The sequence below is a fragment of the Leucopleurus acutus genome, assembly GCF_964270905.1.
Source record: "Leucopleurus acutus genome assembly, chromosome: 2".
Classification (NCBI taxonomy): Eukaryota; Metazoa; Chordata; class Mammalia; order Artiodactyla; family Delphinidae; genus Leucopleurus; species Leucopleurus acutus.
Genome location: NC_139143.1, coordinates 733737 through 749525, shown reverse-complemented (window position 1 = coordinate 749525; position 15789 = coordinate 733737). Strand labels below are relative to the sequence as shown.

General features: G+C 45.6%; 1 protein-coding gene across 1 annotated transcript; it reads right to left on the bottom strand.

Moving 5' to 3' along the window:
• Positions 1 to 625: 625 nt before the first annotated feature.
• Positions 626 to 5707, bottom strand: CYB5R1 (cytochrome b5 reductase 1). The gene is made up of 9 exons (XM_082832591.1): positions 5659 to 5707; positions 5205 to 5354; positions 5018 to 5090; positions 4392 to 4498; positions 4021 to 4150; positions 3270 to 3353; positions 2305 to 2390; positions 1732 to 1831; positions 626 to 1402 (listed from the first exon to the last, which is right to left on the bottom strand). The coding sequence occupies exons 1-9, from the start codon at positions 5671 to 5673 to the stop codon at positions 1230 to 1232; spliced, it is 918 nt and encodes a 305-aa protein (XP_082688717.1). The 5' UTR covers positions 5674 to 5707; the 3' UTR covers positions 626 to 1229.
• Between the last annotated feature and the right edge of the window lie 10082 nt (positions 5708 to 15789).

Sequence of the window (15789 nt, the reverse complement as noted above, 5' to 3'; positions counted from 1 at the left end):
GTTCTGTTCCAGTGTGACTAAGAGAAGATCTGAAGAGGTGGCCCTGGTGTGATGCTGGGAGGGAGTGGACTGGGCCAGGCTGTTGGAGCAGGAGAAGGGCGGTCAGGACAGATGTACCTGGGGGCCAACTCTGTCCAGGCACCAACCAGTCTGGCTAGGGCTGGTGGTGTCAGGTTACTTTTTAAAGGACAAGGCTTCTCTTCCAAATAGAAAGACAATACCTTGACTTATATGCCAGGTACCCTGAAGGATAAATGCAGTGAAGAAAGGGCCAAGAGAAGGAAGGAGGGAAGGAGTGGCCAAACCAAGGACCACTGTGAGGGGTACCTGGGCTCCAAAAGCTTCCCTCTCACTTGTATTCTCCTTCCTCCACCTTAGAAGTTCTCCAGGGAGAAGTTGAGCCTCTGGCTCTGCAGAGACAGCTGCTAAGATGAGTGTGGAGTTTGGTGGCAGCTCACATTTCAGCACAGTGTACAACCGCTCAAAGGTTCTTTGGAAGACCCGGGGGAAATTCTGTGCTGGGAAACCCTTCCTCCCAAGATTCTCAGGCGTGAAAAGCCTTGGAAAAAAGGACCCCAGACACAACCACCTCTTCGGTAGAACACAAGGGCCTTAGCCCCATTTATTTGCATAAGCCAGAGGTTTCTGCCACAGTAACAGTCTTAGATCGTGGGGAGCCCTTTCCCTCCAGCCTCGGCAGGGGCAGAGGGAGACAGACGCACAAACACATCTTTCAGATCCCTTTCTCTGAGGTCTGAAGAGACCATCTCCTCCTCTCCTGTTGCCTCTAAAAGATTAGCTTTCTAAGTCTGCACCCCCCACCGCACACACAGTCTGCTATGGGTTAAGCACCAAATGTTAAATCAAACCCATTAAACAGGTTGCTCTTTAACCACAGACACAAAGAAGAGTGTGATGCCATGAAGGAACTGGCCAGTCTTGGAACAAATGTACGTGCTCCCTTCTTTCTGACCCATGGAAGAGTCTGCTCCTTGAGCCTGACCTGGATGTTTCATCACAGGGAGACTGGGGAGCCTTCCAGGAGATGACTCGGCTTTGGCCCTCTTCCATGGCTATAAGGATGTTGTTCCCGCAGGGACCATCCAGATTCCAGCTCCGGAGAAAGACGAAAAGGCTGACACTGTCGGGAAGGGCATCTAGGGCTTATAGCATTTGAGGGCTGACTGGGGGCAAGTGCCGGCAGCGGGACCAGGGAAGTGAGGGGATGCTCAGTAGGTAAATCGCATCCTTTGCGAGTAGCCCAGTTTGTCCAAGTTGGGGTGGCAGGCCAGCTGCACCATCGCGGGTGGCCCACAGAGCAGCAGCAGCACATCCTCCCCTGGGGCAGGCAGGTGCTCCTGGATCATGTCGGCAGACACAAAGCCCTTGCTGTAGGCCCAATCTGCATGGGGAGAGGAGAGAATGACACTCCAGATCCATGCTGGCAGTGGGGTGCCTTGCGGGGCCGGGGTGGGGTGGTGGCAGTCCAGAAAGGCTCCTGAGAGGGTACAGAGCCGTAGCGGCAGCTGGACGGGTCTACTCAGCCTGCTTCGGCGGCACGGCCAGCCCTGCACCCACCCGGTAAACAGGAACCGCAGGGAAGAGTCCAGGAGACCACTGTGTCCATGAGCTCAGAGTTTGGCAGTGTCGGGCAGGGTCGGTTTCGCTGAAACCAGAACCCACAGATGGGCGAGGCCCTGATTTGGGGATGTCCAGAAATGGGGAGGGTACCTTCTGGGGGGTGATCCAGAGTGAACCAGAGCGTAAAGTGGTCGGGGTGTCGGGCCTGCAGCTCCTCTAAGTCCTCCCGTAAGATTATGTCCTTTTCAGTCTGAAATGAAGAGGAGAAGCAAAGTCTTTAGGAACCTTCTCAGGTTCCTAAGCACAACAACATAAAGTTCTCTGCTGTAACAACTTTCCAACCAGGAAAGAAAAAGAAAATTGAAGTTCTAGGGAATAAGCAAGGGTTTTAGGGAGTTAGGATGCGGGGAGGGAGAGGGGAACAGCCTTTATTTACACAGTATGAAGGAATAAAGACAGAATATTTAACAAAGGAGACTCAAGGAGCAAGTTTCTATACTCAGGACTAGACTCCTTAAATGTTTTCTTTTTTTCTTTCCTTGTGGGCCAGGGAGGGAATGTGGCTCAGTGCTCTGTCCTCCTTATTGTGGAAGAGGGCCCTCTACCCGCAGGGAGGCCTTGGCCAGAGGCTGAGCCAGGCACTGGGCTAGTTTTGCCCGTTGGTACCATACCTCTCCCCACACAGTAACTCTGAAGTCCCAGAACTGAGAAAAGCAACGCAACCTGGTTGGCAAAAAGCAGAAAGCACTGGGTTGGATCTTCTGGGTCTTTCAGGATGGCCTGGATCAGCTGCAGCATTGGGGTGATTCCTGCACACAGATGCCCCACGGTGAGATGCAGTGGCCACCCTCCCCATCCCTGCTCCTTAGTTGCCCAACCCTTTCATTTTAATTCTACTCACTCACCCCTTCACTCTGTTTTCCTTTGTGTCCTAATTCTCTACACTTCCCCTGTGTCTTCACAGCACCTACATTTCTGGACAGATAGGCCCTTTACCCCAAACTCACTAAAATTCATATCTTGTGGGTGAATTGTGGTCACGTGCCCAAAATTCACATAAATTCATATTGCTGAAATCCTTCTAAGGAACCAATCCTAGACTCTCTGGAAGTCCCTTGGAGGCTAAGGCTCCAGTATCACAGATGACTGCAAGTACCTACTGATTCAATGCTGAGATGCCTGGAGCCCTGGACATGCAGGTTAAGTGCACGTGCTTTGGAACTGAGCAGAGCTGCACACTAACCCTGCCTCTACCCATGTGGAAATGATTCAACCTCTCTGAACCTCTGTGTTCCCATCCGTAAAATGGGAAGGCTTGTACCTATGTCACAGACACATATAGAGTCCAGCAGAGTGTCTAACATAGGGAAATGTCCAATGTTAATTTTCTATCTTCTCCACTGTCCTATTCTTAGCTGCTTCTCTGTTCTCACCTAAAATTTATTAGATTCATTCCATCTGAGGTCTCCGGAGAGCCCACATGATTTGTTTCTCTCATTCTGTCAGTTAAAATAGATTTTGGGGGATTTCTACCTCATTATGATTTTGTTTTGCAGCAACTGGGGAGCTCTAGGCATTGCTGGGAATGCCCTGATTAAGTCTGGCCATGATTACCAAACCTTCTGAGGGTCACCTGGAAGCTGCCATGGCAACAGTCACAATGGTGGGAGGGAGCAGGGGACAAGAACCTGTGCCGCCGGCAATCATTCCCAGTTTCCTGGCCACTCGCGGTTCTGGTGGAGACTTTTTGTTGGGCTGAATGCTAAACATCCCTGAGAAGTCGAGTGGAGAGAGGGGTGAAAGAACAGTCAATTCAGGGAACTAAGTAAACAAATGCAAAATCGAAAATACGTCCCAGGCCAGTTCTGCAGCTGCTGTGGAATCTGATCCTGGAGCTTAGGTGTTGAGCCAGCCCTGACAAGACACTTCAGGGGCAACGGGGCCAGGACTGTCTGTCCCATATTATGAGCTACGAGTCAGTTTAGGAACACACAGTGAGTCATAAGCTAACTCCCACAGAGGGTCACTCCCTGCTCAGGGCGACAGGCATGAGGCCAGGTGTGAATCTATTTTCCCAAGTGGCACAGAGCAGCTCCCAGGCTTGCTAATGCACCCAGCTGTTCCCACTGGAAGGGCTGAACGTAATCTCTGGCTCTCTGCATAGCTCGGCCTGAGGGGCGGCTCTCTGAGGGAGAGAAAGAGAGGCCCGCGTTTGCATTAGTCATCGCCAGGGCTGTCACAGTGGGTGAATTCATGTGGATGGAGAACGGATCCCTGTGTCAAGAGGGGCTGAGGAACACGCCTTTCTATAACGTCAGGGCTGTGTTTACAGGAGGGGCAGCTGGCCTTTACCCACGTGCACACACACACATGGACACACAGAACCACACTGTGTGGAAAGGACGCCGTGCACCGGAGACGTGGGAGCTAGGCCGTTACCTTTCCCAGCGTAAGTGAGCAACCCACTTGGCCCCCGAAACTCCACCATGTCCCCAGTCTTCAGGCTATCCAGGTACTGAGACATCTTTCCCCCCTCAGGAAATTTGGGGTGCACACCCTTCAGGTAGACCTGATAAGACAGAATGGAAAGTACTTTGTTTGGAATGTCCCTGGTTTCTGAGCCCCCTGCTGACTGAACCTGCCTGAAGCAGGGCAGGGATGACACACATGCTCTCTCTTCCCATTCCACATACTTTCTTCATGTCCACAAAGGACACGCATCTCCTCCTATCAAACACATCTTGGAAGTTTCTACAGGTCCCAGAGGGAGGAGGATAAGGGGCTCCTGGGGCTCCTTCCAACCTTCTTACCTTGATGACAAGATCCACATAGCCTTGGTCCTCATCGCTGGTGACGGGAGTGTACGGCCTGATGACCAGGCTGCCATCGATCCGGGCAGAGAGGTAGACATGTTGGCCTGGGGACCACGTGCAGAGCTACATAAGGGCTCCTGTGGAGGTGCTGCATTCCTGTTACCTTTCAAAATAATCTGGGAGGTTTGAGAGGACAGAAGCATCTTGCTCCGTGTTGGGGTCCCAGTGAGCAACCAAGCAGGGAGGATTCACCCCTTTGAGCCCCCAGCTGGATCCCTCATAAACTCCCCTCTGCTGAGATTCTTATCAATGACTGCCCAGGACCTTAGCAGTGAGTTGAGGGTCTGGGCAATGGGGAAAAGATTAGTGCTTGCTCAGCGGGGATATAAGCAAATCCTGCAGGAAGGAGGGAGCACTGCTGAGAGTTGAAGATGTCTGGGGGCACAGAAGCCACACCCTAGAGTGGCCCAGGGCACCTCACAGCCTGGAGGATAAGCAGCCTGGTGTGGAAAGGGTGATGGGGTGGGAAGGCACAAGACTGAAGCAGCGCGTTTCAGGAGACCCCAGAAAGGGGCTCACCCTATTAGAATACCAGGGAAAGGAGCCCACGCCGCAGTTCTTACCCACAGGCAGCCCCAGAACGTGGTGGGCGGTGGGCAGGGCAAAGCGGAACCTCTTGGTGTTGTGGTTCACGGTCTGGAGGATGGATGACAAGCGTCTCACCAGGCAGGTCTGGTGTCGCCAACTCCCCGGGGCATCCCAACCACAGCCAGGCGGAACTCCGGTCCCCTCCGCTACTCCACAACTCACTGTCTTGTCTAGCAGTCGCAGCAGGTACTTCTCATTGGGGTCCAGGAGCGTGATCCGCGGCCGGCGGGACCTCCGCACCAGGTAGGAGCCCAGAGCCAGGCCGAGCAGAGTCAGCAGCCCCACCCCCAGGGAGGCCAGCAGGACTGGGCTCTGCGGGCAGAGGGGGCAGCGTGACCGTCGCGCCGGGGAAGAGCCCAGGGCGTGGGCGGTGACGGGCCCCTACGACCTGCCCCCCGGGTGGCGACCCCGAACTCCAGCGCAGGAGCAAGCCGAGCTCAGGGGGCAGCCTGGGTGGGGTCCCCAGCCCGAGCGTGCGGTACCGAGACCCCGGCATCCAGGGCGGGTGTAAAGCCCTGCGGGGCGGGGTCGGCGGTGAGAGCCCCTGGTCCGGACCTGAGTGGGGAACCAGAAGGGGCGGAGTCCCCTGGTGCGCGATACGGAGCGAGAGTCTCACCGGCTGCAACCCCATCTTCAAGAGCCGCGTCCTCCACCTCGCAGCCAGCGCCCAGATCCCACAATGCGCCGCGGGGCGGGCAGGAGGCGGGGCATGGAGGGGCGGGGCATGCCTGGGCGGGGCCCTGTAGGGGCGGGGTCACTCCGCGCCCCACCTCTTTCCTCCGGACTCGGCTCCCAGGTACTCCTACAAGGAGGGGCTGCAGCTCCAGACCCTCCTCCCCAGCCTTCTGTTCCTGCTACTAAGACCACTTAGCGTCGAACAGGGAGGGAGTCCTGTCAAACGTAGAACCACACCAAGCTGGAACTGGAAATCTCCAAGTCTGCAAATTGCTTAGCAGGGAGGAATCTGGCGTTCAGAGAGAGACAGGCTCAAAGTAGAGCAGGAAACTGATCATTGTGTTGTCACGTTAGTTCTTCAAAGGGCAGACTTTCAACCAGAGGATTCACAGGCTGGCCAAGTCTCCTCGGGAATGACAGTGGCATCTTCATTTCCTGCTTCCGTGACTGGTTTTGCTCACATGGCCAGGCCCTCATGCCATCAGGCTCATTCAGGAGCTCCTTTTGGGTCCAGATCAAGCTTCTCATCTGGATCTGGATTCTCCAGCCCCCGGGGCCAAAGACCTGGCTTTGGGGGCAGACTGGACTGAATCAGAACCTGGACGACTTCCTCAACTTCTTTCTGATTCCTGTCTACCGATAGATAAGTGCTATGAGACATGTAATGTGCTTAACATGTGGCCTGTCATAGAACAAAACACTCAACAGATATCAGCTGCTACAATGACTCTCTGCAGACAGTGATGATGCCCGGCTAGAGATTCGAGCTGAGCCCTGCTGGCAGCAGAGGTGGGGGACAGGAGGAGACGGTAACAGATGCTGAGGGCCATGAGCCACACATCGGCCGAGATGCCCATTCCCTCTCATACCCAGTTCCCAGCCTGGTTGACGTTTGCTCTTTTTTTTTTTTTTTTTTGCGGTACGCGGGCCCCTCACTGTTGTGGCCTCTCCCGTTGCGGAGCACAGGCTCCGGAAGCGCAGGCTCAGCGGCCATGGCTCACGGGCCCAGCCGCTCCGCGGCATGTGGGATCTTCCCGGACCGGGGCACGAACCTGTGTCCCCTGCATCGGCAGGCGGACTCTCTACCACTGCGCCACCAGGGAAGCCCTGACGTTTGCTCTTGATTTCTCCTGAGGCCTCTCTCCCTAGCCTGTAGATGCCCGTCTTCTTCTCACTGTGCGTTCACATGGTCTTCGCTCTGTGTGTGTCTGAGTTGGCAACCTTTTTCTGTTTGGGTCAGATGGTAAATATTTTGGTGGCATACGGCCTGTGTAACAATTATTCTGCTTTGCTGTTATAGCATGAAAGCAGCCATAGATAATACGTAAATGAATAAAAGTTACTACGTTCTAATAAAATTTTACTTACAAAAACAGGTAGTAGATCCTCATCCAGGATTGCCAAAATCCCTCAAATAAGCTGATACGCAACCCCTCACAGACCCACAGAAAAGTACTCAGAGACTGTTCTGGGAGGCCGTCCAGACTCTCCAGTCTGGATTTGGACACAGAGAGACACCCCCAAGTGACCCAAAGGACACTGCTTAGGTGACGAGCACTGACCTCCAGCCTACCCACCAGAGAAGTCACCTGATTCCTGCCCAGGCCTGCACGTGGCCCCATCCGCCACCATCCAGCCATGTTCCAGGCCAGCTCAGAATGGTCTTCACCAGACTGGACAATGCGTGGTGAAGCTCCAGGCTCAGAAGAGCCCCCTAATTCCAGCCTCCTGAGACAACCACCCTTCTCAGTCATGTATACGTCTAAGAAAGATAAAAATTCCCATGTTCCATGCATTTTGTGTTGACCAGTAAAATGAAAGCAAAGTCTTAGGGTGAGGTTTCCGTTTAAAAATTCCGAAAAGAGCTTTTTCAGCTGACAAAAACCTTTTTTTGCATTGGCCTGGTAATTCTTCTTTACCTTGTTATTTTGCTATGGCTCTCAACCAGACGCTATGTATATATTTGTTCAGCTGTTCTAGTTGTCTTCACTGAGAAGTTTCAAATTACCTAGATTGCTATTATAAAAAAACTTTTATGTGCGACTTGAAGAGATCTTCACGACACAACCATTAAATGAAAACGCTCACGCTTCAATACAGTAGATTCACTACAAAATTATTAATTAATGCAAAAAACTACACATTTCTGTTCAGTGTAATTACAAATAAAGAAACTACAGAAGATTCTGTTACTGGTGGTTTGTCTGACTATGAACCCTATAAAAACTCTCCTGATTAAAACAACTATATATGTGACTCTGAAGGACATTGATTGTCTCTGTGTCCCACTGATTTTTCTCTTAGGTGACTTCTTCTTGGCTTCTCCTTTGAGCAAAGTGACTGTAGGGAGAAACTTCCACAGTAGGTAAGACTTGGGTTTTGGCCTCAAATAATGTGGAGGTGACTCTTAGTTTTGCCTCTTTTAGGAATTTATATAAATGGGATCGTACAGTATGTGGTCTTTTGTATCTAGCTTCTTTTCTGCGTTATGTTTGTGAGATTTATCCGTATCGTTGTGAGAGTAGTTTATTCATTTTCATTGCTGAGTAGTGTTCCGTTGTATGATTAGATCAAATTTATTTACCCGGTCTACTACTGACGTTCGTTTGGGTTGCCTCCAATTTGTGACCATTACAAATAATGCTCCTGTATACACTGTCGTACATGTCTCCTGGGGCACAGGTACTTGAATGTTTACCTAGGAATGGGATTGCCCCATCGTCAGGTGCACGATATTTGATGCAGTGGATTCTGCAAACAGTTTCCTAAAGTGATTGGGCCGGTTTGCACTTCCACCAGTAGTGATGAGAAGTCTTGCTTTTCCACATCAGAAGTTGACAAATATTTCTGTAAAGGGCCAGACAGTAAATAGTCTAGATTTTGTGAACTACACAGCCTCTGTGGCTGCTATTCAACTCTGGCCTTGCAGCATGAAAGCGGTCCTAGACAATGTATAGACAGTTGATCATGGCTGTGCTCCGATACAGCTGTGTTTGCAAAGCAGTTGGTGGACTGTGTTTGGTCCATGGGCCATAGTTTACCAATCCTTGTTCTCTGATACATCCTTTCCAACATGCGGCACTTCAGTCTTTTTAGTTTTAGCCATTTAAATTTTTATTTGCTGTTCCCTGAGGAGAAATGAGATGAGCCCCTTTTGAAACACTTCTTCTTTTGCAAAGTTCCTTGTTGAAGTTTTTGGCCCACTGGGTTGCCTGCCTTTTTCTCATTCATCTGTACTAGTTCTTTATACATTTCTGGGTGGACGTTCCTTGTTCTATGTACTACAATACTCCTCCCACTGCGTGGCTTGCCATTTCTTTCTCTTCATTATGTTTCTTCATATGCCATTAAATTCAGCCTATATTGAAGATTTCTTTCCTTATATTTTCATTGCTTTTTGTTTCTTCTAGTTTACTAAATTCTTATGATGGATGCTTACCTGTTTAATTTTTAGTCTTGTTTATTTTATAATTTATAGTCTCACTCATTTTCACTTAAGCCTATAAATTTCCTTCAAGAACAGGATTAACTGCATGACCCAACTTTTCCTATTAGTAATTCCATTATGGTTCAGTTCTAAATATTTTCTAACTTCCATTACTCTTTTTCTTTAGCTTATGAATTATTTAGAAATATGTGTGTATGTTAAAAAATATGGGTTTAAAAATCTTTCTTTTTATCACTAATTTAGAAAACAGGCAGGTTAGAAGCTAATTGTATTGTTGTCAGTGAACTTGGGGTGTCACTTCAATTCTTCGGGACTTGTTGAGATGCTTCCCAGTCAATTTTCATGTATGTTCCATGTATGCCTTTAAAAAAATTATAAAGGATGCAATGTTCTATATGTGCCCATTGGATCAAGCTGGTTGATTGTATTCCAACCTTACTAATTTTGTTTTTTGGCTGGGGAGAGCATTGTAGATCTATCAGTTACTGAGATATGTTAGAATCTCCCACTACGATGGTGAATTTAGCAATTTCTCCTTGGGTGTTTTGTTAATACTAATTCTGTCTCCTTGAGGTAAAGTCTACAGTTAAATACATTGTTTTAGCTCCCTAGGAAGGTTCATCTTTCATCAAACAACCCCAAAGATATGTCTCGATCTTCTTTATCTCTGGTGATGCTTCTTTTTTTCTCCCCCTTGATGTCTGTCTTGTCGGATATCATTTATTTTAGTGGTATTAGCCAGGTATATCTTTTTTCCATGCTGTTTCTTCCAGCTTTTCTGTTATTAGGTTATCTCTATTAGGTTATCTCTCTTCTGTTATTAGGTTATCTCTCTATTAGGTTTTCTGTTATCTCTTATAAATAGGAAAAGCTGTATATTGTTTTAAATTAAGACAATCTTTTTTAGCTAATGAGTTTGGTTCATTTTCATCTATCAGGTAATATTTATATTTATGAATTTATGCTATTACATCAAGTCTCTTCTACTTTTCTTTTTTCTCCCTCTCTTTTTGCCTTTCAGGAGACCTGGCTGAATTTTTCTTTTCTTTCTCATTACTTTTTTTTTTTCTCTCCCTCTCTCTGGTTTTGGCAGTAAACACTCTTTCTAGCCTTTGGAGTTATCCTAGAAATTTAACGTGAATATTTTAACCTAATATTTGAAGTTAATACAATAATGATTTTTTTTTTCTTCTGGTTCTCACTATGGTGTCTTATTTCCTTGTGTGTTTTGCGATTTTTTTTTTTTTTTTTTTTACTATGAGCTTCTATTCTTTAGAACTTTGTGAGGATTCTTTGAGTCCTAAATGCTTCAAAAGATTTGTATTTGCCTTTTCCGGGCATCTTGGCGGAAATTACCAACTTGAGTGGTGGCCAATTGAAAATATTATCTTGGCTGGAGATTTTTGAGATCACCTCGTAGTGTTGATTCAGGTGGCTGCAAATCTACACAAGGGACAGCTTGTCTTTGGGAATATCAGGGGAGGTATTTTCCCCTCTAGTAGATTTTGCTTCTGTCCCGTTCAGTGGTGTGTATTTTTCCCTAGTTCTCTCTGTTGAATGTGCAGCCCTTGCTGTTGCGTCTTTACGTGGTTGTCTCCCGTATCTTGAAATCCTAGGTTATCCTGACCTTTTCCCGTCCCTCGCACCCTGCTCAGCCCAGTGTCACAGGCACTTGACTAATTCCCTCAGGACAAAAGCCAGCTTCAGGCCTTATTTACCTATCTGGAGTCCTAGTTTTGTTTAATTTTTTGGTCTCTGAGAATTTCTCATATTGTTTTCATTCCAGTGATCCACATAACAACAGCTTTTAAGTGTTATGTGTAGCATATTTAGTTGTTTTAATCAAGAGAGTTTTTATAGGTTTCATAGTCAGACAAACCACCAGTAACAGAATCTTCTGTAGTTTCTTTATTTGTAATTACACTGAACAGAAATGTGTAGTTTTTTTTGCATTAATTAATAGTTTTGTAATGAATCTACTGTATTGAAGCCAGAGTGTTTTCATTTAATGGTTGTGTCTTGAAGATCTTTTCAAGTCGTACATAAAAGTTTTTTTATAATAGCAACCTAGGTAATTTGAAACTTCTCAGTGAAGACAACTAGAACAGCTGAACAAAATATACATAGCGTCTGATTGAGAGCCATAGCAAAATAACAAGGTAAAGAATTACCAGGCCAATGCAAAAAAGGATTTTGTCAGCTGAAAAAGCCCTTATTGGAATTTTTAAACGGAAACCTCACCCTAAGACTTTGCTTTCATTTTACTGGTCAACACAAAATGCATGGAACATGGGAATTTTTATCTCTCTTAGATGTATACATGGTATCCCATGATGTTATTCTGTTTCTAATGAATTGGGAGAATAAATATCCCAGTGAGAGACAATTAGTTATATTCAAAGATTTCTTTCATAAGTTTAAATTTAGGAAATATTTCAAAACCAAGAAAAGACTACAAACCTCCTCATTTATGTTTTTTTTTAAAAATATTTATTTATTTGGTTGCACCGGGTCTTAGTTGTAGCAGGCAGGCTCCTTAGTTGCGGCATGCATGTGGGATCTACTTCCCTGATCAGGGATCGAACCTGGGCCCCCTGCATTGGGAGCGCGGAGCCTTATCCACTATGCCACCAGGGAAGTCCCTTCATTTATGGGTTTTTTTTTTTTTTTTTTTTGGTACGCGGGCCTCTCGCTGTTGTGGCCTCTCCCGTTGCAGAGCACAGGCTCGGGACGCGCAGGCTCAGCGGCCATGGCTCACGGGCCCAGCCGCTCTGCGGCATGTGGGATCTTCCTGGACCGGGGCACGAACCCGCGTCCCCTGCATAGGCAGGCGGACCCCGAACCACTGCACCACCAGAGAAGCCCCTATCTATTTCTTTATCACATTTTCTTTATCCATAATAGTGTTGTTTTGACAAGGCCATCTATCTAAAAACTGTAGCCTTCTAACAGGGCATAACTTTTTGAACTAAAAACTTTTCTCCTCCCCCTCTCTTCCCCACTTTGAATCTTCTCCCAATTTTTGCTCTCTTTTCCCTCCCTCTTTCTCCTCTGGGAATCAAAAAACAAAAAAGCAAACAAACAAAAACTATTAAAAGTTTTGTATTGAAGTTAGGGTGGTTAGAGAAGATCTAGAACATTTTTTTGAATTAACAGTTATGTGTAACCTTGATGTACAATTTATTACTTTTTCCTTTTATGGTCAGTGATTTTTAAAATCCTGTTTAAGAAATATTGTATACTACAGGGTTGCAAAGATATTCTCTTATGTTTCTTTCTAGAAGCTTTACAATTTTGGTCTCTCCCCGCAGCTTTATTGAGGTACAGCTGACAAATAAAAATTATATATGTTTTAAGTGTACAACTTGATACTTTGATACACATTTACATTGTGAAATAATCACCACAATCTAAATAACATACCCATCACCTCTCATGGTTACCATTTCCTTCTTTCCTTCCTTCTCTCTCTTCTCTTCTCTTCTTTTGTTTTCTTTCTTTTGTTATTAATCTTAAGGCCCTTAAGACCTACCCTCTTAGCAAATTTCATGTATAAAATACAGCATTGTTAACTATAGTCACATTGCTGTGCATTAGATCCCCAAAACTTATGAATCTTCACATCCTTTGATAAGATCTCCGCACTTCTCCCTTCCCCCGGCCCCTGGCAACCAACATTCTACTCTGCTTCTCTGAGTTTCATTATTTTAGATTTTACACATAAATGAGATCATGCAATGTTTGTCTTTCTGTGTCTAGCTTATTTCACTTAGTATAATGTCCTCCCAGTTCACCAATGTTGTCACAAATGGCAGGATTTCCACCTTTTTAAAGGCTGCACAATACTTCACTGTATACCTTTATATACCACATCTTCTTTATCCATTCCTCTGTCGATGGACATTTAGGTTGTTTCCTGCCTTGGCATTGTGAAGAGTGCTGCTATGAACATGGGAGCGCAGACGTCTTTTGGATAACCTGATTCCAATTCCTTTGGATATATAAGTACCAAGAAGTGGGATTGCTGGATCAGAAGTTAGTTCTATTTTTAATTTTTTGAGGAACTCCCATAATGGCTGTGCTAGTTTATGTTCCCACCAACCGTGTACAAGCGTTCACTCTTCCCCACATCCTCACCAACGCTTACCTTAAAAAAAAAATTTAGTGAAAGCAATTCTAACAGAAGTGAGGTGATATCTCATAGTGGTTTTGGTTTGATTTTCCCTGATGATTGGGGACATTGAGTATCTTTTCATGTACCTGTTGGTCACTTGTATGTCTTCTTTTGAGAAATGTCTATAAAGGTCCTTTGTCCACTTTTAATTGGGCTATTTTTTTCTGCTATGGGGTTCAGTGAGTCCCTTATATATTTTGGATATTAACCCCTTATCAGATAAATATCTTGCAAATAAACATTTTCTCCTATTCAGTAGGCTGCCTTTTCATTTTGTTGATGTTTCCTTCACTGTGCAGAATATAGTGTTAGTTTTTACCTTTAGGTCTGCGTTCATCTCAAATTCATATTTGCATATGGGGTGAGGTAGGGGTTGAGGTTCATTTTTTTTGCACTGATATCCAGTTGTTTCAGCACCATTTTTGGAAAACAGCTTCCCTTGCCTTCTGAATTTCCTTGACATCTTGTCAAAATCCAGTAACTGTGTAAGCCTGAGGCTAGTTTTACTCTATGTAGTTCCACCGATCTATCTATCTTTACTATGCTGTGAATAGTATCACATCGTCTCCCCTCTCCCCAGCTCTGAGGTCATAATGATGGTCTCCTGTGTGTTCTTCTTGGAGTTACGCAGGATGGAGTTTTCAGTAGGCACGTGTGTTAGGGTTTCAGTCATCCTAGCTTCTCATGTGGATGACTACGCATCCTGGTGCTGTTTGCTCTCCCCAGGCATTTGCAGCACCATCTCTATGATAAATTAGGTTTCTCTACATCCCTATTTCTCAGGGATGGTTTTCTAAACTTGTGCCTAAACCATGGCATTTTGAAGAGAATAATGTATTATTATTTTTTTAGTTTTAAAGTCAGCTTTATTGACATATAACTTACAAACCATTTTTAGCATACAGTTCATTGAATTTTAACAAATGTTTGCAGTTATAGAACCACCGTTACCATCCTCAGGATATAGAACAGTCCTGTCCCCCTAGAAAGCTGCTTTGTGGTCAATCTCTGTCCTCCCCTGGCCCCCCCAATCCCCAGTCCCAGAAAACCACTGATACGGTTTCTATCAGTATAGTTTGCCTTGTCTACAATTTATTTATGTTAATCTCTTTATGACTTCTGATGAACATTTGAGTTGTTTCAGCTTTTGGCTACAATGAATAAAGCTGCTCTAAAAAATTCATGGGCAAGTTTTTGGGTAAGAGTGGGACGGCTGGTTTGTGTGGTAGCTACAGATTTACTTTTGTAAGAAACGGCCAGGCTGTTTTGCAGACTGGCTGCACCACTTTGCATTCCCACCAGCAACGCTCATCCACATCTTTGGCAACACCTGGTATTTCAGTCCTTTGGTTTTAACCATTCTAGCAGGTGTGTGCTGGTATCTCACTGTGGATTTTTCCCTTTTGTAAATTAAGATATAATTTACACATGGTAAAATCACCTTTAGAGTTCTGTAACTTTTAAAAAAATTAAATTAAATTTTATTTATTTTTGTATACAGCAGGTTCTTATTAGTCATCAGTTTTATACACATCAGTGTATACATGTCAATCCCAATTGCCCAATTCAGCACCCCCCCCGCCCCCACGGCTTTCCCCCCTTGGTGTCCATACGTTTGTTCTCTACATCTGTGTCTCAATTTCTGCCCTGCAAACCGGTTCATCTGAACCATTTTTCTACATTCCACATATATGCGTTAATATACGATATTTGTTTTTCTCTTTCTGACTTACTTCACTCTGTATGACAGTCTCTAGATCCATCCACGTCTCAAGAAGTGACCCAGATTCGTTCCTTTTTATGGCTGAATAATATTCCATTGTATATACGTACCACATCTTCTTTATCCATTCGTCTGTCGATGGGCATTTACGTTGCTTCCAGGACCTGGCTATTGTAAATAGTGCTGCAAGGAACATGGGGGTGCATGTGTCTTTTTGAATTATGGTTTTCTCTGGGTATATGCCCAGTAGTAGGATTGCTGGATCATATGGTAATTTTATTTTTAGTTTTTTAAGGAACCTCCATACTGTTCTCCATAGTGGCTGTATCAATTTACATTCCCACAACAGTGCAAGAAGGTTCCCTTTTCTCCACACCCTCTCCAGCATTTGTTGTTTGTAGATTTTCTGATGATGCCCATTCTAACTGGTGTGAGGTGATACCTCATTGTAGTTTTGATTTGCATTTCTCTAATAATTAGTGATGTTGAGCAGCTTTTCATGTGCTTCTTGGCCATCTGTATGTCTTCTTTGGAGAAATGTCTATTTAGGTCTTCTGGCCATTTTTTGGATTGGGTTGTTTGTTTTTTTAATATTGAGCTGCATGAGCTCTTTATATATTTTGGAGATTAATCCTTTGTCCATTGATTCGTTTGCAAATATTTTCTCCCATTCTGAGGGTTGTCTTTTTGTCTTGTTTATGGTTTCCTTTGCTGTGCAAAAGCTTTG

What these genes read in the sequence shown, in the direction of transcription:
- CYB5R1 (XM_082832591.1), bottom strand. An exon ending in TGCGACTGCTAGACAAGACA is followed by an intron (nt 5,091 to 5,204) that starts GTGAGTTGTGGA and finishes TCCATCCTCCAG; the next exon opens with ACCGTGAACCACAACACCAA. An exon ending in TCTGGATCACCCCCCAGAAG is followed by an intron (nt 1,403 to 1,731) that starts GTACCCTCCCCA and finishes CTCCCCATGCAG; the next exon opens with ATTGGGCCTACAGCAAGGGC.